Consider the following 23866-nt stretch of genomic DNA (forward strand, 5'->3'; position numbering starts at 1 on the left):
GAGCCCTAAGTTGCTCTCCGACACAAGCGTTGGAGTATGAATGTGTGTGAATTATTAGATATAAGCATTACGGAGTCTGTGATACATCCACGGTGGATCCGTTCCGTTCCTATCTGGGAGGGGTGTGGGAAGACCCTCCACCCCCTCCTCCCACTCAAAGTGTTTGGGGTGATGTGTTGGATGTATGTGAGTGTATGTAGTGGAAAGAATGTGTATGACTGTGTGAAAGCTACGCTGCTATTAGAACTGGAGGAACGGATGTCACATGGTGGTGCACCCGAGGGGGCACAGATCCCTCGGGCACAGGGCGGGACAAGACCAGAAAACGGGCAATTCTGGGTGCCAGGATGCCAGGGCCCCAGACCCCTGCACAGGAGGTCGGCCGCCCACCCCCGGGCCAGCACCCACCATCACGAGCAAGCAATCAAAATATTGTTAATGTTTGCAAAGAGAAACTACAAGCTGTAGTAAATCCTGATCACTAACGAGAAGTTAATAGACAATAAGTTAAAGAATATTGTAGTACATGCAGCACCACTTATAAAAAGGTAAGTGTATATATGATATATGTATATATTTGAGCCTGTATTTATAGTTTTGACCCTGTGTGGATTAGAGAAAATCCAAAATAAAGTCAAAGCTGTGCACCCAATTCTGTTAATCATTAAAGAGGTCTGCTGTAAATCATTCTACCCTGGAAAAAAAATACTGTAAAGAAATCATTAAAAGCCAAACATTACCATGACATTTGTGCCCATGATGACTGTATGTAAACCTCTGATAACACCTGTATATGTATGTATGGTAGTGTTTCACTAATGAGAGTACTTGAGTAGTGTGTACAGTTTTCAGTGTATGGTGTAAATGATAAAATTTCAGTACTGTGCATAAACGGGTACAACCAATATTGACTGTTCTATACTTGTCAGTGATTAAGACTCCCAGACAGTGAAGACAGTGAAGTGTTTACCTGCCGAAGCGTGTGACCAGCATTCCCACAATGAGGGAACCCAACAGACCTCCTATAGCGAAGACAGACACGGTGAGAGAGTATATGAGGGTCAGGGCCTCTTCACTGAGTCCTGCTCCATCGCGTCTTACAGCTGTCTTGTTGAAGAAGTCCTTAATGTACTGACAGGATGAGAAAGAGCAGAAGAGGATGCAGGTGAAGTTAGATAACAAATAAAATAGGTGGAAATGCAAAAAATAAGTATGAATGCAAGACAGTTTGAAATTAAAATAGAGAGATCTGTCTGATTAAGGGGCTGTGATTTTTTTTTTTTTTTTAAATTTATTATAAAAATAATAATAAAAAAAATTTTGCTCATCATTCTACATTCTACAGCATATCATATAATACAGTGGCTTTTAAAAGTATTCATACCCCTTGAACTTTTCCATATTTTGTCACATTACAACCACAAACATAAATATATTTCACTGGAATTTAATGTCAAAGACCAACACAAAGTGGGTACAATTGTGAAGTGGAAAGAAAATTATACATGATTCAAAACATTTTTTACAAATAAAAAACTGTAAAGTGCGGTGTGCAAAAGTATTCATACCCCTTTTCTCTGAGTGCAGCCAATTGCATTCAGAAGTTGCCTGATGACTGCTAATGACTCCAAAGAGTCCACCTGTGTGTAATCTAATCTCAGTACAAATACAGCTGCTCCGTGACAGCCTCAGAGGTTGGTTAAGAGAATATTGGGGAGTAAACAGCATCATGAAGTCCAAAGAACACAGCAGACAGGTCAGGAAGAAGGTTGTGGAGAAGTTTAAAGCAGGCTTAGGCTATAAAAAGATTTCCCAAGCTTTGAACATCTCACGGAGCACTGTTCAATCCATTATCTGGAAATGGAAAGAGTACGGCACAACTGTAAACCTACCAAGACAAGGCCGTCCACCTAAACTTACAGGCCCAACAAGGAGAGCACTGATCAGAGATGCAGCCAAGAGGCCCACGGTGACTCTGGACCAAATGCAGAGATCCACAGCTCAGGTGGGGGAATCTGTCCATAGGACAACTATTAGTCGTGCACTGCACAGATGTGGTCTTTATGGAAGAGTGGCAAGAAGAAAGTCATTGTTAAAAGGAAACCATAAAAAGTCCCGTTTGCAGTTTGCCAGAAGCCATGTTGGAGACACAGCAAACATGTGGAACAAGGTGCTTTGGTCAGATGAGACCAAAATTGAACTTTTTGGCCAAAATGCAAAACGCTGTGTGGCAGAGAATTAACACTGCACATCACTCTGAACACACCATCCCCACTGTCAAATATGGTGGTGGCAGCATCATGCTCTGGGGCTGCTTCTCTTCAGCAGGGACAGGGAAGTTGGTCAGAGTTGATGGGAAGATGGATGGAGCCAAATACAGGAAGAAAACCTGTTGGAGTCTGCAAAAGACTTGAGACTGGGGCGGAGGTTCACCTTCCAGCAGGACAACGACCCTAAACATAAAGTCAGGGCTACAATGGAACGGTTTAAACCAAACATATTCATGTGTTAGAACGGCCCAATCAGAGTCCAGACCTAAACCCAATCTGCTGTTCACAAACGCTCTCCATCTAATCTGACTGAGCTTGAGCTGTTTTGCAAAGAAGAATGGGCAAAAATTTCAGTCACTAGATGTTCAAAGCTGGTGGAGACACACCCTAAAAGACCTGCAGCTGTAACTGCAGCAAAAGGTGGTTCCACAAAGTATTGACTCAGGGGGGCTCAATACTTTTGCACACCGCACTTTTCAGTTTTTTATTTGTAAAAAATGTTTTGACTCATGTATAATTTTCTTTCCACTTCACAATTGTAACCACTGTGTGTTGGTCTTTGACATTAAATTCCAGTGAAATATATTTGTTTGTGGTTGTAATGTGACAAAATATGGAAAAGTTCAAGGGGGATGAATACTTTTGCAAGCCACTGTAGCTAATCATAGCTCTTGTTTTCAAACATTTTAATTACTGTGTCTTATTTTCTTTGTGAAGTAATTCAGCATTTGTTAATGAAGTGAGCATTACATTAAAAGCAGCATAAAGCTGGGGCAGGATTTTTTTTTTCAGGTACACTGGGGGGGTTTAAACAAGAAAATATCCCCCATACTATCACACCACTACCCACAGTGTCACACCACATCAAGCCACTACAAGGCAGGAAGGATGTTGTTTACACCCTATTTTGCAGCAGAAATCAAGACTTATCAGGTCAGGCAAAAATGTTTTCAGTCTTTCTTCTGTTGTGCCACGCAAACTACAGCACCAATTTCATTTTGTTAGCTGACATTACTTGTTTCAGTTGGGGGTTGTACTCTACCAGGCCTGTCCATTGTCACCAATTCCATTCAGAACTTTTATGGACAGAATTTCTAGGTGCAGCCATGTGGCAGAAGGCTTCCACCTTGGTGGCCTCAGAGTCTCATCTCTACTTTTTGTGGATGACGCGGTCCTGTTGGCTTCATCAGGTGGTGGCCTCCAGCTTGCACTGGAGCAGTTCAAAGCTGAGTGTGAAGCAGCAGGTATGAGAATTAGCATCTCTAAGTCTGAGGCCATGGTCCTATGCCAGAAAATGGTGGAGTGTCCACTCCAGGTCAGGGATGAGTTGCTGTTCCAAGTGAAGGAGTTTAACTATCTTTGGGTCTTGTTCATAAGTGAGGGCAGAAGGGAGCAGGAGATTGACAGATGGATTGGGGCTGTGGTGATGCAAACACTGCACTGGTCTGTCATGGTGAAGTGAGAGCTGAGCGTAAAGGGGAAGCTGCCAATTTACTGGTCGAACTACATCCTTACCCTCACCTATGGACAAGCGTTTTGAATAGTGACTCCAAGAACAAGATTGCAGATATAAGTGAATGAGGTTCCTCCAAAAGGTGGTTGGCCTCTCTCTTAGAGCTAGGGTGAGGAGGGCAGCCATTCAGGAGGGGCTCAGAGTAGAGCCGCTGCTCCTCCACATCAAACGGACCAAGCTGAGGTGGTTTGGGCATCTGACTAGGATCCTTCCTGGGTGCTTGATGAAATTGTGACAGCTGCCACTAATCAGTACTTTTCAAGCAAGTAGGAAGATAAATATGAGAATAAATATATTAAATAAAAATAAATAAGTACAAGGATATGTAACACAAGAATATATGTGTATGTAGAAGTGCGTGAATGAGTGAATGTAAGTACAAGGATAAAATACAAGAGAAACAGAATTCAAAAGAATATTTACATTTACATGGGGGGGTACCTGTTATTAAAAAACTATAATAAATAATGTGATTTGTATTCCACATGGGTTTGAAGTATTGCAGAAAAGTTGGCATGGCATACATAAATAAAATTTTGCACTGCAACCAAGCTGAGTGTTGTACTGCTGTTGGCAAGAAAAAAAAATTAAAAATTTTCACAGCTCATTTCTATTGCCCTGTAATTGTCTTATGGATGAAGGAGCAGGTGTGTTATTGTAATGTGTTTAGAAGTCTGATAGCCCACAGATAAAAACTGTTTTTCAGTCTATTGGTTCTATATTTCTGGGACCTGAACCGTTTGCCTGGTGGCAGAAGGTTAAACATGGCCGGAGTGAGTAGAGTCTATGAAAATTTTCCTGGTCCGGCAAAGCCCACGAGAGCTAGTGATGTCTTCCAGGGAGGGCAGAGAGCTACCAATTACCTGTAAAAGTGCATACTGATAGGATGATGTGGCTTCTGCAATATGCCATGAACCCATGAAGGGGCTGCAATGATAAGAAAAGCCTCATAGTGAGCACTGCATGGACCTGGCCTACCTTTCAGTTTGTGGGCTTTTAAAAAACAGTGTTCGAAAAGCTGTTATGTGCTGCAAATGTTACTTTTCACTCACTCAAAAAATGAATTAATTAAAGCAAACTCTGATAGTGACTGTGCTGATCGCCAGTTTCAGTATTGTTTCAGTATTGTTTAAGAAAAAACAAGTCAAACTAAACTTATCTTTTCTCATCTTCAAATATACAATTTCATTTTGTTGCTGTATAAATATCCTGTGTTGGTCGTGCCATATCATGGTCCTCCAGTGTTACTCCTACTTAAGTGCTATTCCATACAATAGTATTATTCATGTGTTTAATTGAACATTTAGTTAAGTATATTTTTGCATTCACCTGTTCTCCCTGAGGGTCTGCATCTGAGTCCTTATTCCTCACTCCATGATAATTGGCTACATTGTCACACATTTTCGGTCCAGTCCTTATATCAACCATTTTCAGAGGAATGTTTGTTTCTATGTTTGTTTTAAAACACTGACCTATGAATCATTCAAGTATAAAACAGCATCTAACTCAAGGGATGAACCAGTGTTAGTGTCGTATCTACACATAATAACTAATATTTATTGTATCTTTAGGCACTCTGTTAGTAGGAGCCTGTTGCAAACACATCTGTCAGAGCTGAAGTTCTGAAAAATGCCAAAGATGTGACAGATGTGACAATGCAGAATGTGACCGGGATAAAATGGCATGTCTGATTCCCAAAGATCCAGCTACTGTTACCAAAGCATCATCAGAAATGCTCTCAGTGGAAAGGCAGTGGTAAGAAGCCATCAGGAAAGAGGTGCAACAGTGAGTGCCTACAGGCATGTGTAAAACACGATGAGGTTCTGTCGTGGTTTGGAGGATCGTGTCAGAAAAACAGAAAAGTGCCGTCACATTTTAATCCACCATGCAATAACAATCTGGAAAGTGTTTGGCAACAGCTTCATTTCTCAAACTGCTAAGGCAGTAAAAGCATACTTGGACAGAAAAACACACAATGGGACACTGTCAGTCATAGATTGGCTTCCCAGATTATTGAAGCAGTGTGGGGTCATCTTGGCAGCAACCACTGGAGAACTATCCCTGAAGACTACTTAAAAAATAGTTTGTTCAGAGTGTGTTGAAAAAAAAGGCAGTCATACCAAATATTGACTCTCAAGCTTATTAGAATTTTACAAAGTCTGTTTTTGCCTTAGATACTGTATTTCTGTGTATGTTTGCAGGTGTTTCAATAAATTGATGCACCAATTTCCGATTGTCCTAGAAAACTATAAAGAAAAGATGCAGGACTGAAGACTGCGCACACATCAGGTGTTTCCTAAAAGCAACTAAATTAGAGAACATTTCTTTCTGATTAGAAAGGAAATATTATCTTTGTGTCATGTGGTTTAGATATCATGCTTTCACAAGACCAAGACAAACATTCTCTTTTTTCGCTGACATTTTCCACTCTCTGTGAAATTAAATCCACAAGTATATTTGACCTCGGCCTCCTGATCAGTTTACATGTGATAGTAAGTCTTGGTGCCAGCTTCAGTTATGCTTAACTGCAGGGGAAGTATATGTCATGTGCCAGGAGAACTGGTAGGCACGTGCTGTTACTCAGCTGGTAGCGTTCATGTCTGTGACTTTCTCTTAGTTTTCCTGATCTTACCAGCAACAAAGAGAGTCCCTCTGGGGACTTTGGCTTCCTCCCAAAGGCAGGCATGTTTGCTTATCTGGTAAGTCTAATTTGGCCATGGATGTGAGGTAAAGAAAGTGCTGTATGGATGTTGTTGCAGTGCTGGCTGGGTTCCTTGTTAGTTTTAGTTTTATTTTCTTGAGTTTTTTCCTGTGTGCTCAGTTTGACCTCTCTACCTTTGAGGATCTTCAAGTGTCCCTCTGCAGATCTCCTTCTGATTGGCTGAATTTGTGGGCAACACATCAGCTGCTGATTGGTCCTGATTTACATTTGGACATTTTAGTCGTGCATTTCATTTGAAGTTAGAAGTGCGAATTTCTGGGTTTCCCGTCAGAATTTCAGCTGGAATGCCATGAACTTTGGCCCCCAGATAGTGTCATAACAAATGTATGGTTAAAATGTGGCTTGGAGTGTAAAGTGCTTTGAGCAGAATCTACACAACACCACTACACTGTGTGAGCATTGTGTACTGTAGAAGGTTAATCTTGTTCCACACAAACATTATACTGTGCTTCACAATATAAATTCCTGATTGGTTTCTTTGTATACATCTTCAGACTTCTTAGTTTTGTCTGAGTTCTGTTCTTGGCTGTTGTTCACTTCCTATTTAATCCTGTGTTTCAGTTCTCAGGGCTCCAGTGTTCATGAGTCTGATTGGTTGCTGTTTTGTTTGTTTATTCTCCTGTTAAGTAGGTTTAGTCCTGGTCTCTGTTCTTTGTGCTGTAGTTTAAGTCCTCCATTGGTGCTCCTTCCTCTTGTGTCTTGTTACCTATGTTGTGTTCTTGTTCCTCTAGTGAGGGTGTTACAGTCTCTAAGTGTGCCTGCTTCCCTGCACTGTGTCAAGCCAGAGTTTCTGTTTCTGTGTCCACTTCCTGTTTTACTTTGGCAGTCCTTATATTGCTTCCCTTGTCTTGTGAAGCTGTGCATCCTGGTGCATCCTATCTTCATGATAGGACCTTGTTTGTGTGTATATTGCCTGTGTCCTCCTCCAGTTTTTGTCACATCGACTCACTCAGGTAGTGTGTTTACTGGTTCAGAGTCCTCCCGTGTTTTCCTACTTGTTGAATTATTTGCTCCAGTTGAGCTTTCCTAGTTTCCTTTCACCTGATGTGCATCCAGCAATAAAGTTGTGTATTTCTGAGTTCATGCTTTGCCTCCTGAGTCCTGTGTTTGGGTCTCTATCCTGCCTGCCACACTGCTGAATCGCGACACTTACATGTCAGAGCTGTTGAATATTTACAAGGTTCAGTGGACGAGACATGCTAGCTGGGTATATGTTGGCTTTACTCATGAGTGCATATTTAGACATAACTGTGGTGGTTTAATCCGACTGGTTTATTCACTGTTTCTGTGGTGACAGCGTTTTGGTAAATGGACTGCTTCTTATATAGTGCTTTTCTGCTCTACCTGAGCACTCAAAGCGCTTTATATAACATGTCTTCATTCACCCATTCATACAAGCCATTGTTCTAGATCTAAATGCTTTTAATCTACCATTCACACTCCAATGAATATATCAGAGAGCAACTTGGGGCTCAGTATCGTGCCCAAGCATAATTTGACATTCAGACTGGAGCAGCCAGGTATCGACCCACCAACCTTCTGATTAGCAGATGACCTGCTCTATCACCTGAGCTACAGCCACCCCAGTCGTTTTCACACTGTGGTCAGGTTGCATGGCAGACCAGTAGACCTTGCTTTTATGTCTCATTTGTGATCTTGGGGTGCCGCCCCATCATTTTGTGTTATAACAGTGTAACAACATATTTAGGGCACTTCTTGTAGCACTGGGCATAATTGCTGACCACTTGTAATCCATTTAATTGCATTGATGCTCAACAACTCTGTATGCTGCATAATTGTAATATATAATTACAAATGGCTTATTTTCTAGTCTGTAATTAGGTGCATTTTGGATGAAAACAGCATGTCCAACATGTCCAAAAGTAAATGGACTGGTACTTTATATATATTTATATATATATATGGATGGACTTAAAATAACAACAGCCAGCCAGTAAGAGTTTGGAGAGCGTGCTGGACTCATCAGCACTCAGCCATGTCTCATCTCAGGCACACAGAGAAAATCCAGGTCACAAGAACTGAAGAAATCCCTAACAATGTAAGTTTGGTTTACCGTGATAAGACATTTATCAGGCAAACTCTGGCAGGAGCTGGAGCCTCAACCTGGACTTCAGCAGGAACCAGATGTTACAGACTCAAGTTGTGAAGATTCACCCTGACAGGCGGGGCCGGGGAACAGAGGCGGTGGGGTCAGAACACCTCATCCAGGTCAACCACAGGTACCAGGAAGGCATCAGTGGGATATGGAAAGCTCCAGGACTCAAAAAAGCAAGAAGGTAATCCACGGTTTGTCCAGAAATTAGTAGAAAACTGTGGCTGACAGATCTTCAGCTTTATGGTGCTTCCCCAATCGAAGCATCAACCGTGGCAACAGCAACACCACTGCCCAGAGGGCGGAGTCGAAGCCTGGCACTGGTGAGTTGGGACTCGTGACGGGAACGGGGCAACAAATACCACAATCAAACATGACTAGGTCAAAGATCACATGGTCAGAGATCCAAGAGGGTTTGGTAATCACAACAAGCATCAGCATAATTCTTTGAGAACCAAGAACCAGAAAGAACAGAATAACAAATGAAAACGACAGATGGACAGTTTTAGTGAAATAAAAACTAGATTTCTGAAATCAATAAAACTTAAACAAATTCACAAACCTACCATACTTACTAAAATAAAAAAAACAAACAGGAAATATCTTTACTTTGAGCTTTTGTCATTTTTGTCCAATTTCATTCCAACCAGGTGTGTGTTTATAGAGGGTTTTCTGCATGACTGAATCAATTGCAACCACTCTGCTTGTATTGTAATATCTAGTCTATGTCATATTAATCATAAAGACTAAAACTAGCAGATGATAGTATTTGCTGATGACCAGTTAATCAAGGCCATCTCTTTAGCAGCACCTGGCTGCTACTTACCCTCTTAAACTCTATGGAAATTGTAAGGGTAAACAAAGTTTATGTTAATGTTGTTAATGTTTAAGTCTAGATTACTGCATACATGCTTGCAATGGCTAAGTTACATAACGTTAGCAACCCCATCAGTTCCAGAAGAACTGCAGCCCCAGTACAGACACTGCCTATAATACTTCCAGCACTAAAAAAAAACAAAGGTACCATTTTCAGAATTTTTGTATCCTAAGTACCAGTTCTGATGACATCCCTATATTGATCTTTATTGATTTACTCTTCACACTATTTAACAGATGATCACTCAATATTATTTGCACCACAAATGGACTAAAAACCAAACCAGAAGCTTCCAAACCAAAATTCTGTCAGGAGATTATTCATAATCATCTGTAAATATCTGGTGATACAGATCATAACTGACACTATAGAGTAGCAGCTCCAGTACCCAATCAAATGCAGTCATTACATTTCAATAAACTACTTGACATGTTAGGAATCAGCTCTGTGTGTGTGTGTGTGTGTGTGTGTGTGTGTGTGTGTGTGTCTTACCACAGCAGGGGAGTTTACCACCGCCAGATTGTACCCATACAGCATAGAGCTCCCAAAGGAGGTGAGGAATGCCACTGCCAACAAAGAGCCAGTGAGATGCTGCAGACAGACCATGAGAGATGTATTAACAAACAGGTTTCACGCAGAGAATGATGGTGAAGTCCAATGTTGCCAACTTAGCATCTTTGTCGCTGTTTTTAGCGAGTTTTCAGACCTGTCTGGCAACAAAAACAAACAACCAAAAATAAAAGCGACAAATCTTTTTTCAGTGCTGTTGGAGACTTTTGGAGACTGCACAAAGTAGCAGTCGTTGTGCAGTTACAGTCCTCAGCGAGCAGCAGGTGCTGCCGTGAGCCCCCCTGACAGGCACTGACAGGTGCTTACTCTCACAGTAACCTCACACAGTAATCCCCACTGCAGTCAGAGCAGGGGAGACCCACACACACCACATCCACACTGCAAATGTATCACGTGTGCAAAGCCCCCACTGACTCCGCCCTGGCTAGCTGGATGGAAATGGAAATGTTTGTTCACTGTCGTACTAAAATAAATCACTGATCAAACGTAGATGTTTTAGTTTTAGTTCATAAAGTTCATTCGTACTTCTAAACATATTTAGGGTGTTTTTCCTCATTTTTTGCCTTTCCAGCGATGTTAGTCGTCTCTCCTACAGCCTTGATTACAACTATATGCACCAATTATGCAAATTTGCTGTTGAAAAATCAAAACAATTGCCTGGTAGTCTCTGGAGCTTGAAAAAGGCGACTGGACTTCTTTTTGTTTCTTGAAGACGTTTCACCTCTCATCCGAAAGGCTTCTTCAGTTCTCAACCAACCAACCAAATGCCCACAGGGGTTTAAATACCTGGGTCTCTCCACCATTTGGTTGAGAACTGAAGAAGCCTTTCGGATGAGAGGTGAAACGTCTTCAAGAAACAAAAAGAAGTCCAGTCGCCTTTTTCAAGCTCCAGAGACTACTATGGCCTGGATGACTGAGAATCTACACAGACAAATTGCCTGGTAGCTTTAATATATGAAAAAGATTAGCATGACAGATTACATGACAAATATGAAAGTGGATATTTTGTGCAAAGCAATCATAATATAAACATATAAAGTACTCATTTCTTTATATTTAGCTGCCAAGTAGCCAGACTTTGGTGTAATGTTTTAAAGTGGTTTTGAGCAGTGAGTCTGCAGCTTTCTGAAGGTCTTTCAGTGTTTTTCTTTTTTCATTGGCTGCTTTTTCACTCATTTTCAGTCCAATCCTTGTAGCTGACAATTTTGAGAGATTATATAGGCTCATTAAGGCACTTAACACCGACCTATGAATCATTCAGGCATAAAAAGGTACCAGAGGATGAACCAGTGCTATGCCGACACATAACAGACAACTTATCAAAGAAACAATTTTAGATTGTATCTTCTGTCACAAAAATACATCATTTATTACAATTTCTTTAATTAAATCAGTCAGTTTGAAATAGTATTTTGGCACCGACAAGGTGATTACCAAAGAGAAAACTTGGCATATTTTGGGGTGGTGTGCAGTCCTTAAAAAAAAAAAAAAGGGGAGGACAAAAGAAGAAGTGACAGACATTAAAAAAGAAAGAAAAGAAAATGATTTTTTTGGTTCAAATTGTTGTCAGTTTGTACAGAGGAGTTTAGAACACCTATAAAACATGACAGAGTCTCTGATTGGCTCCCTCGAACCTCAGCGTTTTTAAAGAAGCCTGGAGAACTATTCCTGGAGACTACTTAAACATTTATAAATGTTTAGATTTATAAAGCCTTGCTGGCATTTTGTTTGGTGTACACGTATAACATTTGCAACCATTAAGATCATTCATTTTATGCACTTGAGCATTACCCCTAATTTCCATTGGATCAATAAAGTATCTATCTATTGATGCTGTTTCTCACAAATGAGAAAGTCGTTTTCAGGCATTTGGCTGAACTTCAGAACATGATGTTTTTGAGCAGAAACAGGTTCCCTTATTTGATCTGCATTGTTCACAAGATTCTTATTCTGGGTTTGAACCTCCTGGTCAGCTGGGGCCGTGTGCATTTTATTCCTGTGACTGCATTAGTTTTTTCTGGATATGGGAAAACTTCAGTAGGAGGAGGGTTACTGGTTTATTTAGTCTTCTTCTATATGGTACAGGCATCTGTCATGCAGGTCACACTTCTCTCATGGGGGTGTCCAGTTGGAGGAACACGCAGACTTTAAGTAAAACAGAATGTTTCCATGCTTCATTTGTTGTTGTTGTGGTAACAAGATATTTGCCAATAAATAGAAGTTGAACCCATAAAATTTGTTTTATTGCTGACTAATATCAGTAACAAAGGATGGTTAGCAATTACAGAGGCTTTGGTAAAGAAAAGGCTGGAAGAATGGAGTTGCAATTTGGGGAAAAGTCACAGACCTCAACAGAGAAAAGTGAGCACTTGCCATTTTGGCATTCTCTGGGACGATGAGAGAAATGATACTGGAAATATTGGTGGATGACTTAAACAAGGACACTGGTATGAACCCATTACTCATCAAATTTGACAGTTTGTTTCTCAAGAACAGAAGAAAACTGTGCCTAGAATGCTTATTATTGCTTCAATCTGGTAACAAGAGACCTCAGTGTAACGATGACAAACTACATCATAGACTTTGAACAATGATATATTATACAAGATGCAGTTTTGGCTTTTAAATTGTTAGATGCTGCATGTTTGGGTGCAAAAACCTGCCAAACCTCACAGCATCCTCAGATGTGACTAATGATGTAATTGGTGCTGAACTGGTGGCTGCCTCAAACGTGGGACTTAAACAACAGAGGGCATACATCAACAAGATGATAGGGGAGAGTGGGGTAAGATGAGCCAGTGGGTAAGATGAGCCACCACCTGTATATTAGCAACCATGCTTGTCTAGGGTCATGTGACCTTACTTATAGGTGGCATCTATCATTTCATTCATACTGAAAAAGGCAGGAGTACATGTGACAATTGGTCAGATTTTTTTTTCCATAAATAACCAGTTTTTCCTTTTCAAAGTAAATTTTTAGCATTTCATGTTTAATGAAAATTATCATGTGTTTATCATCTTGATAATAATTATGAAAATTATTATCAAGATAAATTTATTTTAAGGTATTGTTATCATGGTATACATTGGTAGATTCCCAAGCTATAAAACCATGTCAATCATTTTGTTACAGATTAGCCTTACTAGCTAAACAAGACCATTTTGTTCAAAATGGATGCTATGGGGCAAAGTGAGCCAAAGGTCATGGGTTAAATTGAACTACTGGTTCAACTTCCTCCTGCCAAAAGCCAATAACTGTCAGCCATATTTCTTCACATTGCATTAGAGCTATTATGCTAAGAATGTATAAAAGTTTTCAACAAAATGAGAAATAAGATTTCCATACTGGATTTTCAAAATCCAGAATTTAATTTTTTTTTAAGCACTCGCTTAATTTTTTGTTTTCTGTTTGTTTTTGACAAATCAAAAAACAAAAGGCTCGTTTTTCATTTTTTGTTTACCAATTTTGAAATGGTAATTGGTGGTTCATCTTACCCCAACCTCCCTAAGCCATAGTTACAATAGGATAAGCATTAGAAGGTGAGTCATTTGTTAAGGCTGGTAAAATGTCCATTAAGCAAAACACAAATCCAAACGTGGTAACAGGAACTAAGACCAAATGGGAACTGAACTGTTAATAGGCACAGGAAACTGGAAACATAGGAGGAACAGGAAACCACCAGGAAACATGCTGGGGAACAGAGACTGGACAAGAACCAGGACAACAGATACTCTGACTAAGACAAAGAGAAAGACAGGAACTATAAATACACAGAGACCAGAGAGGAAGCACCTGGGAACACAGCTGAAACTCACTGGGAAAACAAGACAAGGGAAGCAAAACTAAACACAGCGCACACCAGACACAAGACTGCCAAAATAAAAAAGCAACTAAACAAGGAATCACTGACGGACGCAGACATGACAAGAAGTCACAGCGAACAGAGGGGATGCATGATTAATGAAACACTGATTAACCAACCAAGAGAAGAACCCTGATAACTAAAACTAAGAAGGCATGAGAATAGAAATACTGAACACAGAGAAAACTAAACAAAGATATCACGAGCAAATAATACTAAGAAAATGATGAAAACCAAAAACAGGAATTCATAGTCCGTATTAGAAATAGATATGAATTCAAAAGGAATAAACACAGAAATGCTGGGTCCAGAATGATCAATGTTCAGCTGATACTTGAAACAAAATACTTTATATTCTGTTGGATCTACAGTACTGCATCATATTCTGTAAATCCATATGTTTGTAGCAAGGTGGCCCTGTGATCTTTAAAAATAGCTTTTAATGAGCTCAGAAAATCAGGCCTAAATGTTCAAATTTTAATATGTTAAAATATATTATTAAAATAATGAATTTAAATAATTAATCAATGATTAAATGAATTACATCTTGAACATTGTGTAACATGGTTAATGGTTATGGTCAATCTCTACAGGGGGATTAAAAATATTTTTAAAAAGTATGGAGTCTGGATAAAATGATGTTTTGGGTTTTGTTTGTTTTTTTTGTTTTTTTACTCAAAAAAAGTGATTTGATCTGATGTTGATCTGAAATTGCTGGTGGAACCTGAACCTGGACATGGCAGGAGTTGATGTCACCCCTCATCATTCAATTCAATTCAGTTTTATTTATTCATCACCAAATCACAACTAACAGTCGCCTCACGGTGCTTTAGGATAGAGAGAATGCTTTACTGTCATTATACAGGATGTACAATGAGATTGGAGGGCCACTCCTGTTCAGTGCCATGCAACAGAAAGTCAAACACTCTAAAATAAAAATAAGAATATAATAATGTAATATAATCTAAAAATATACAGAAAATAAACACAATGTATAAAATATACAAAAATAAAATGTATAAAAATATATACAGAAAATAAAATGTTTTAAAAACACAGAAAATAAGAGAATGTATAAAAATATATACATTGGTGCATATATACATTCATAAGAAATATATATACATTGTAAAAAACAGTGAAATAAGTGTATACATATAATAATGAAGATGGTGAGTATTGCACTAGTGAATGAATACTGGATATTACACAATATAGGAGTGATGGATATTGTTCAGTATGAATAGTATTGCACAGAGATGTGGGTGTTGCACAGTTACAGTGGGTGAGTGTGTGAGTTCAGGGTGGTGATTGCTCTGGTGAAGAAACTGTTCCTGAGTCTGTTTAAAGCCTGTTTATGATGTCAGGTAGGGTTTCTCTGCTAATGTGCTTCAGGAGTTATTAAAAGCTTCTTACATCACACGTGTTGGCCAAGGCAGTGAGTAAGAGAAAACATATGTTAAGATGATCAATTACAGTCTTCATTTACTTACTAATGCTACTTTCCACACAAAATACTCCCATCAGTTCCACTGAGCAGAACCAGCATGCTCGAACAACAAAAAGCTGCAGGCCTCTCAGTTTGACAAACACAAGCCACTGTTAGCAGGACACTGATTTATTAAATGAATAAACCTCTTTATTTATTTTTTAAAGAGACTGTGCAAACTGCTTTCAGTATGTCGAGCTTGTTGATGTGCAGCAGAAACGTTAGCTGTCTCATGAGCCACGTGGGTAACATGGCTGAAACAAGAAATGATCAGCTATGTCCATTTTTAGATCCACGTACTGTGTTGACACGTTCAGCTCTCTCTGTATTGGAGGCTACACTGTATGTGGCTTTATACTTTTGATACCCAGCACTTTTCTATACTTTGTCTTTCTAGCAGATATTACTGCCTCAAATTAGATGGAAATGATCATCAAAATCTGATTTGATGTGCCTGTTTGTCACACCGTCTGCTTGCTTGGCTGTTTGAAAATGCTATTTCTGATGTTCTGATGAGTGTGGTGTCCCACGTCATAAGCTGCACATGAGACCATCCCCGTGAGGATTCGCTCTGACCAATCAGAGTTGAGCCATACAATAAGGCTTGCTCTTCACAGTGATTCACTGAGTAACAGGTTACTCTGTTTGATATTTTGACATTTGGAAAGGACGACAGAATATCAAAAAGTCATGTCAGTCAAGAGGTCCATCAATCAAGTTAATCAAACTTTTGTATTACTGTGATAACACACTATACTTCCTCATCCTGTCCAGTGCAATTCAGAGTTCTTTCCTGAGTTTACATACATCTACCAGGTTATGACATAAGGGCCGTACTAAAAGCACTTACATGTATGATGAACACATGATTGACAACAATGAAAAAGAACAGTGTTCTCTGAAGAGGAGTAAGGTAAAAGGAACTAACTAACCTTTATCCATCCATCCATCCATCCATCCATTCGCTTCCGCTTATCCTGGTCAGGGTCGCGGGGGGGGCTGGAGCCTATCCCAGCTGTCATAGGGCGAGAGGCAGGGTACACCCTGAACAGGTCGCCAGCCTGTTGCAGGGCACTAACCTTTATCTGGTACTGTAAAGTGTTTAGTGTAATATGCAGATAATTTAAAAAATAACTGATTTTTTACAGTTGAGAGTTTTGATTGACTTTTATAGATGTACATGACTACTAATGACATTTAGAATACCTTTTTCACTCAGTTATTAAGTTTGAAGCATTGGAAATGTTAATTTATTTACTCAGTTTCCAAATATTAAAAATATTGGCTCGTTTATTTTTTGAGAATAAAAGTCAAAGTGATTATTTTCAGATTTTTATTTTAATGTGCTTTCTTCTTTCAACCATCTTTAAATGCTATGTAGAGGCTACTTCACGATAGTGAATGTTATTAGCTGCTGTGGCTTCATGTCCAGCACAACAGGGGCTCAGTCAGCTGATGGCCCGTTTCATGCTGTTCGTCTGTACTTACCGATGTGATTTTCCCAGGCGGTGGGATTAAAACCTCCTCAGCCATTTAAGAATCCTGTCATCTAGTCCCAACTAGTAAAAAAGCAAAATTTTTCTTCCCTACACTGCGAAGAATCTCATGGACGTAGTAGCAGGCGTGGTCAAACAGGCTCCCAACCACAGACTGAAGTGTTTCAGGTCTCTTCTCCAGCGAGCAGCCTGTATGCCCCCAGTAACAATCCCACATAGTATCATCACATGATGGAGAGCAGCGTGACAGAGCGGGAGAAAAGCCTGCTGGAAACAATTAGCTCTAAGTGAATTCACAAAGAAAGAGAGAAGAGAAGATGCAAGAGAGAGAGGAGAGGAAAGCAGTGAAAGAAAGAAAAACTGAGTGAAAAAAGAACAAGAAGGGAAAACCAAAAAGAGCTGAAGTTAGAAATATTACAGGAGAAAAGAGAAGAATGAAGGCAAAGGAAAATAAATGGGGCAGAAAGAGAAAAGAGGCAGCAGTCCCCCTCTGTGGGACAATAAAGGCTGTTTCTTCTTCTTCTTCTTCTTCTTCAGTAAAAGTACCAGCTGAGAATAGATCAGAGCAGTGAAGCTCTCTTTTGTTTTTTGGGGAAAGACAAATTAATGGAGATTAGAAATCTACATAAAACTACTGCAGTACAAGGTACCAGAAGAGTTTCCAAATAAACTAATATGAATTTATGTGATTTGCAGTACACAGAAAATAAAATATGCACCACCACAAGTTTGCTCCTTCAAATAAACCTTTGAAAGAAACCTACTGGTATTTTCTCTGAGTTCATAAGAACCATCACACAGTGAGATTATTAATCTTTTAATCGATTTTTGTTTCAATGAACCTCCCAATCAGCCCTCGCCTCTTTAATCACAGTCATCATGTGCTCATAATTTGCTTTGCAGTTGAAAGAAGAGGGGCAGTGTTTCCTGTGACTGTGAACAATCACCTGCTTTGCATTACACGTCTCTAATCCTGTGACTTTACTGCTACTGCTGCTTGAAAGGCTGGTTTTGTTCTGAAAATCCGGCCTACTGGCACAAACATAAACTCTGTTACATTCAGTCACTATTACATTATTATTATTATTATTAGATATCTGTAAATTCCACCATACACTCCTGTTATATACAAGACCATTAGACTAACAGGCACAAATAACCTTTATATTTTATAAACTATTCAAATTAATGTCTACTGTAGAAATCATTATAAATGTTAAGTAGCCCAGTCTTCAGTTGTCATGCTGTCATGTCCTGGGCCCAGCGTTTTGTGTTAATTTATTTCCTGAGTTTGTCCTCCCTGTATGTTTGTCATGTTCCCAGTGTTGTGACTTGTCTGCGTGTTCCTTGGTTTATCACTTCCTGTTTTATTTTGCCAATGTGATTTCCTTGTGCTTTGTGTTTAGCTTTGCTTCCCCTGTGTAATTAGTTTCATTTGCCTCACCTGTTGTTCCCTGCTGTTTCCTCTTGCCCTGATTACCCATTGTGTATTTAAGCCCTCAGTTTTCATTTGTTCTGTCGCGTCGTTGATGTTTTGTGCCCGCATGTTCCTGTGTTCCCTGTGCCTGCCCTTCGTCTCCCTGTGCCTCCCTTCCAAGGTTTTTGTATTTGTGTTTCCCCGTTGAAATAAATCCCCTTTTTAGTTATGTTTGCTTCTGGAGTCCTTCATGTGAGTCCTTCCTCGCCTGTTTCCTCCCCGGCCATGACAGAACGACGCGACCATTACAAAACCCCCTCCGGCTCCAATTTTTTCGACGGCACTCGTCTAGCGCTGGGGGGCCCGGCGTCTTTGAACAGTCCCCGTCATCGTCACTCACCTGCCTCCCCTTTCGCTGATCCCTCCCTTCCTCGGCAGCCGCGGAGGAGAGGGAGTTCCCGGCAGCAACGGCGGAAGGCACCCCGAGACCCGAGCGGTATAACGCCGCGGACCGCTTCACCACTTCACACCCAATCCTCCGTTTCCGTGAGTAACACTGGCTTCAACGCTACTATGCCTGCGGACAATTATTCCCGTCACCCCCCTGCCTTTCCCCTCCCTGAGGTGGCAAAGCAGACCATTATCCGTTGGGTGGATTCACTGGTTATGGACCTTCTGGCTGACCCATGTGAGCAGGAACAGCAACAGCTCACGGCCCAGCTGCAAGGGCTAGTCGATGATTACCCTTGGTTATTTGGCTCTCTGCATGGGTTAGTGCAGGATTTCTTAACCTCCACCCTTCACCTACAGCAGTCCCCAGTGTCAGCTCATTCTCAGTCCCCAGTGTCAGCGCATTCTCAGTGCCCGGTGTCAGCTGTGTCTCAGTCTCCCCAGTCAGCTGTGCCTCAGGCTGCTTCCACGCAGTCAGCTCCTCTCCCTAGCTCGCAGTCAGTCTCCTCGCAGTCAGTCTCCTCGCAGTCAGTCTCCTCGCAGTCAGTCTCCTCGCAGTCAGTCTCCTCGCAGTCAGTCTCCTCGCAGTCAGTCTCCTCGCAGTCAGCTCTAACGCCCTTAGCTCCTGCTCTCTCTAGCTCGCAGTCTGCTCTTTCTGTCTCCCGGCCTGCTTCCACGCGGCCAGTTTTGACGTACTCAGGCCCCTCTAGCCTTCAGTCGGTTTCCCTAATGTCTGTTCACCCTAGCACTCTGTCAGTTCCTCCAGTGTCAGTTCCTCCAGTGTCAGCTCCTCCTCAGTCGCAGTGTTCCCAGTCAGCTGTAGCTCCAGCTCCTCCTCAGTCGCAGTGTTCCCAGTCAGCTGTAGCTCCAGCTCCTCCTCAGTCGCAGTGTTCCCAGTCAGCTGTAGCTCCAGCTCCTCCTCAGTCGCAGTGTTCCCAGTCAGCTGTAGCTCCAGCTCCTCCTCAGTCGCAGTGTTCCCAGTCAGCTGTAGCTCCAGCTCCTCCTCAGTCGCAGTGTTCCCAGTCAGCTGTAGCTCCAGCTCCTCCTCAGTCGCAGTGTTCCCAGTCAGCTGTAGCTCCAGCTCCTCCTCAGTCGCAGTGTTCCCAGTCAGCTGTAGCTCCAGCTCCTCCTCAGTCGCAGTGTTCCCAGTCAGCTGTAGCTCCAGCTCCTCCTCAGTCGCAGTCTCAGACCCCTCAGTTAGCTCCAGCTCCCTCTGCTCACCCTGCTCCCGCTCCCTTGGCTCCAGCTCCCCCTGCACCCGTACCTGTTCCGCGGGTGGGGGCAGCCACGGACGGGCTGACCTCTGCACCCGTACCTGTTCCGCGGGTGGGGGCAGCCACGGACGGGCTGACCTCTGCACCCGTACCTGTTCCGCGGGTGGGGGCAGCCACGGACGGGCTGACCTCTGCACCCGTTCCTGTTCCGCGGGTGGGGGCAGCCACGGACGGGCTGACCTCTGCACCCGTTCCTGTTCCGCGGGTGGGGGCAGCCACGGACGGGCTGACCTCTGCACCCGTTCCTGTTCCGCGGGTGGGGGCAACCAGGTCCAAGCCTTCGCATCGGTTTTCTGTGTTAGCTGCAGCAGCAGGGTCTCAGTCAGCTCTAGCTCCAGTCGCTCTCCCTCGCCTTCAGTCCGCTCCAGTAACTCGTCCTCGGTCCCCAGTGTCAGCTGTTTCAGTGCCCTCTCAGTCAGTTCCCTCAGCCCCTGTCTTAGTTCCTTCGGTTTTGGTCCCAGTTCCCTCAGCTCCTGCTCCTTCTGTAGCTCCAGTAGTGTCAGCTCCCTCTCAGGCCCCAGTGTCAGCGAGCTCTCGGTCTGTTTCCACGCAGCCAGATCTCCCTAGCTCACAGCCCGCTCTCTCTGGCTCCCGGCCTGCTTCCACGCAGCCAGTCGTCTCCCGGCCTGCTTCCACGCAGCCAGTCGTCTCCCGGCCTGCTTCCACGCAGCCAGTCGTCTCCCGGCCTGCTTCCACGCAGCCAGTCGTCTCCCGGCCTGCTTCCACGCAGCCAGTCGTCTCCCGGCCTGCTTCCACGCAGCCAGTCGTCTCCCGGCCTGCTTCCACGCAGCCAGTCGTCTCCCGGCCTGCTTCCACGCAGCCAGTCGTCTCCCGGCCTGCTTCCACGCAGCCAGTCGTCTCCCGGCCTGCTTCCACGCAGCCAGTCGTCTCCCGGCCTGCTTCCACGCAGCCAGTCGTCTCCCGGCCTGCTTCCACGCAGCCAGTCGTCTCCCGGCCTGCTTCCACGCAGTCCCCTGCACCTCGGCTATTCCTCGAGCAGCCCCTGCTGCTCAATAAAGCAGCAGTGTGCCCTGTTCCGCGGTCCCAGCCTACGCATCCGGTGCCTCACTATGTAGGCCCCGTTCAGCCCATGGGCTCAGCTCACTCCAAGCCGATGGGGGTCTCCGCTCATTCTGAGCCGATGGGGGTCTCCGCTCAGTCCGAGCACTCCGCGCCAGAGGGCCCCGCTCAGTCCGAGCCGATGGGGGTCTCCGCTCAGTCCGAGCCGATGGGGGTCTCCGCTCAGTCCGAGCCGATGGGGGTCTCCGCTCAGTCCGAGCCAGGGGGTCCCGCTCAGTCCGAGCCGATGGGGGTCTCCGCTCAGTCCGAGCGCTCCGCGCCAGAGGGTCCCGCTCAGTCCGAGCCGATGGGGGTCTCCGCTCAGTCCGAGCGCTCCGCGCCAGAGGGTCCCGCTCAGTCCGAGCGCTCCGCGCCAGAGGGTCCCGCTCAGTCCGAGCCGATGGGGGTCTCCGCTCAGTCCGAGCGCTCCGCGCCAGAGGGTCCCGCTCAGTCCGAGCCGATGGGGGTCTCCGCTCAGTCCGAGCGCTCCGCGCCAGAGGGTCCCGCTCAGTCCGAGCCGATGGGGGTCTCCGCTCAGTCCGAGCCAGGGGGTCCCGCTCAGTCCGAGCACTCCGCGCCAGAGGGTCCCGCTCAGTCCGAGCCGATGGGGGTCTCCGCTCAGTCCGAGCCAGGGGGGTCCCGCTCAGTCCGAGCACTCCGCGCCAGAGGGTCCCGCTCAGTCCGAGCCGATGGGGGTCTCCGCTCAGTCCGAGCGCTCCGAGCCAGGGGGTCCCGCTCAGTCCGAGCCGGTGGGGGTCTCTGCTCAGTCCGAGCGCTCCACGTCACCCGAGGGTTCCCCACCAGAGCCCTGGGTCGCCCTTCTCCGCCGCCGCATGCCCCGCGGTCGGCCTCCAGTGTCTGCTCCCCGTCGCCGCCGCCGCACGCCCCGCGGTCGGCCTCCAGTGACCCCTCCTCGTCGCCGCCACCGCTGGGAGCGCGGTCGGCCTCCAGTGACCCCTCGTCGTTGCCGCCGCCGCTGGGAGCGCGGTCGGCCTCCAGTGACTCCCCCTCGTCCTCGTCGCCGCCGCCGCTGGGAGCGCGGTCGGCCTCCAGTGACTCCCCCTCGTCCTCGTCGCCGCCGCCGCTGGGAGCGCGGGCGGCCTCCAGTGACTCCTTCTCGTCCTCGTCGCCGCCGCCGCTGGGAGCGCGGTCGGCCTCCAGTGACTCCTTCTCGTCCTCGTCGCCGCCGCCGCTGGGAGCGCGGTCGGCCTCCAGTGATTCCTTCTCGTCCTCGTCGCCGCCGCCGCTGGGAGCGCGGTCGGCCTCCCTCGTTGGGATTTTGCTTTGTGGCCCCTTGGCCTCTGCGGCCTCCTGAACTGTGTGTTTTTTGTTTTTGGATTTCCCACTGACTCCCCTGAACTGTGGACTGTTTTTTCCCCTGCTGTTTTTTGTTTTGTCATAGCTCCTGGACTGTTCCTTGTTTCGGCCCCCTGTTTTGGACATTGGAGCTCTCCGGCCTTGTGCCGTCGCTTTTTGTTTCATCCGGTTGTTTTTTTTTTTTTTGCTTCTCGTCCCCGTGTTTTGTTCTTGTTTGGACTGTGTTGCCTCTGCTCTGCCTCATTTTGATGCCCCCTGTTGGACTGTCTCCGGCCTTGTGCCGTCGCCTTTTGTTCTGGTCCTGTGTTTTTGTTTTCTTCCTGTCCGGGTTTGATTTGTTTTGTTCACGCCCTGTGATTTCTGTTTTGCTCCCTGTCTTTGTTTTTGTTTCGGGCCCTCCCTCCTGGTCCCCCGCCTCCCGCCCTTGTCTGGTTTTGTTTCTGGTTTTGGCCGTCGGGAGCCGGCCTTTGAGGGGGGGGTACTGTCATGTCCTGGGCCCAGCGTTTTGTGTTAATTTATTTCCTGAGTTTGTCCTCCCTGTATGTTTGTCATGTTCCCAGTGTTGTGACTTGTCTGCGTGTTCCTTGGTTTATCACTTCCTGTTTTATTTTGCCAATGTGATTTCCTTGTGCTTTGTGTTTAGCTTTGCTTCCCCTGTGTAATTAGTTTCATTTGCCTCACCTGTTGTTCCCTGCTGGTTCCTCTTGCCCTGATTACCCATTGTGTATTTAAGCCCTCAGTTTTCATTTGTTCTGTCGCGTCGTTGATGTTTTGTGCCCGCATGTTCCTGTGTTCCCTGTGCCTGCCCTTCGTCTCCCTGTGCCTCCCTTCCAAGGTTTTTGTATTTGTGTTTCCCCGTTGAAATAAATCCCCTTTTTAGTTATGTTTGCTTCTGGAGTCCTTCATGTGAGTCCTTCCTCGCCTGTTTCCTCCCCGGCCATGACACATGCAGTCCATGGAGAGTTTACAGAAGTTGTACTTTGGTGGATAAAAGGACTTTGGCCCTGGTGACCTCAGTTTGATGTTCTTAAATAGAGAAAAAAATCTGTTGCTGTGGAATTAGGATGAAATTGGCTTTAATGGCTTTAACTCTGGACCAGCATGTTTTTCCATGTTACATTAGTGCATTAGAAGTAGTGGGTAAAGTAGAAATTGGGTTTGAGCATAGACAAAAAATTCGTGGAATTATTAAATTTCATATTTCAGATTCTTTTCAGGTTCATTTTTTTCTTTTCTAAAACATGCTTGTCAGAGAGTGGTAACAATGTTTTGGGAGTGCAATACTCAGTCTGAATGATGTTTGTAACCATGTGCTGAGTGCTAAACAGAACTAAAAATATAATCATGCTTTGGCCATAGGACAACAATCAGTTTCAGATGTTAATAAAAGCATGTCCAGAGCAGCATTATCACTTTTTATTTGCTTTTTGCAAAAT

General features: G+C 44.2%; 1 protein-coding gene across 1 annotated transcript in view; it reads right to left on the reverse strand.

Annotated features, from left to right (window-relative positions):
• Positions 1-17061, reverse strand: part of slc2a15a (solute carrier family 2 member 15a) — a 47447-nt gene extending 30386 nt beyond the window's left edge. Inside the window, exons 1-3 of the mRNA XM_030725444.1 lie at positions 16906-17061; positions 9988-10086; positions 971-1131 (exon numbers count right to left, since the gene is read on the reverse strand). Coding sequence (XP_030581304.1) covers positions 971-1131; positions 9988-10086; positions 16906-16950 — 305 coding nt within the window. The 5' untranslated portion in view covers positions 16951-17061. The remainder of the gene's footprint in view (positions 1-970; positions 1132-9987; positions 10087-16905) is intronic.
• Positions 17062-23866: the final 6805 nt, after the last annotated feature.

Source organism: Archocentrus centrarchus, unplaced genomic scaffold (genome assembly GCF_007364275.1).
Source record: "Archocentrus centrarchus isolate MPI-CPG fArcCen1 unplaced genomic scaffold, fArcCen1 scaffold_55_ctg1, whole genome shotgun sequence".
NCBI lineage: Eukaryota > Metazoa > Chordata > Actinopteri > Cichliformes > Cichlidae > Archocentrus > Archocentrus centrarchus.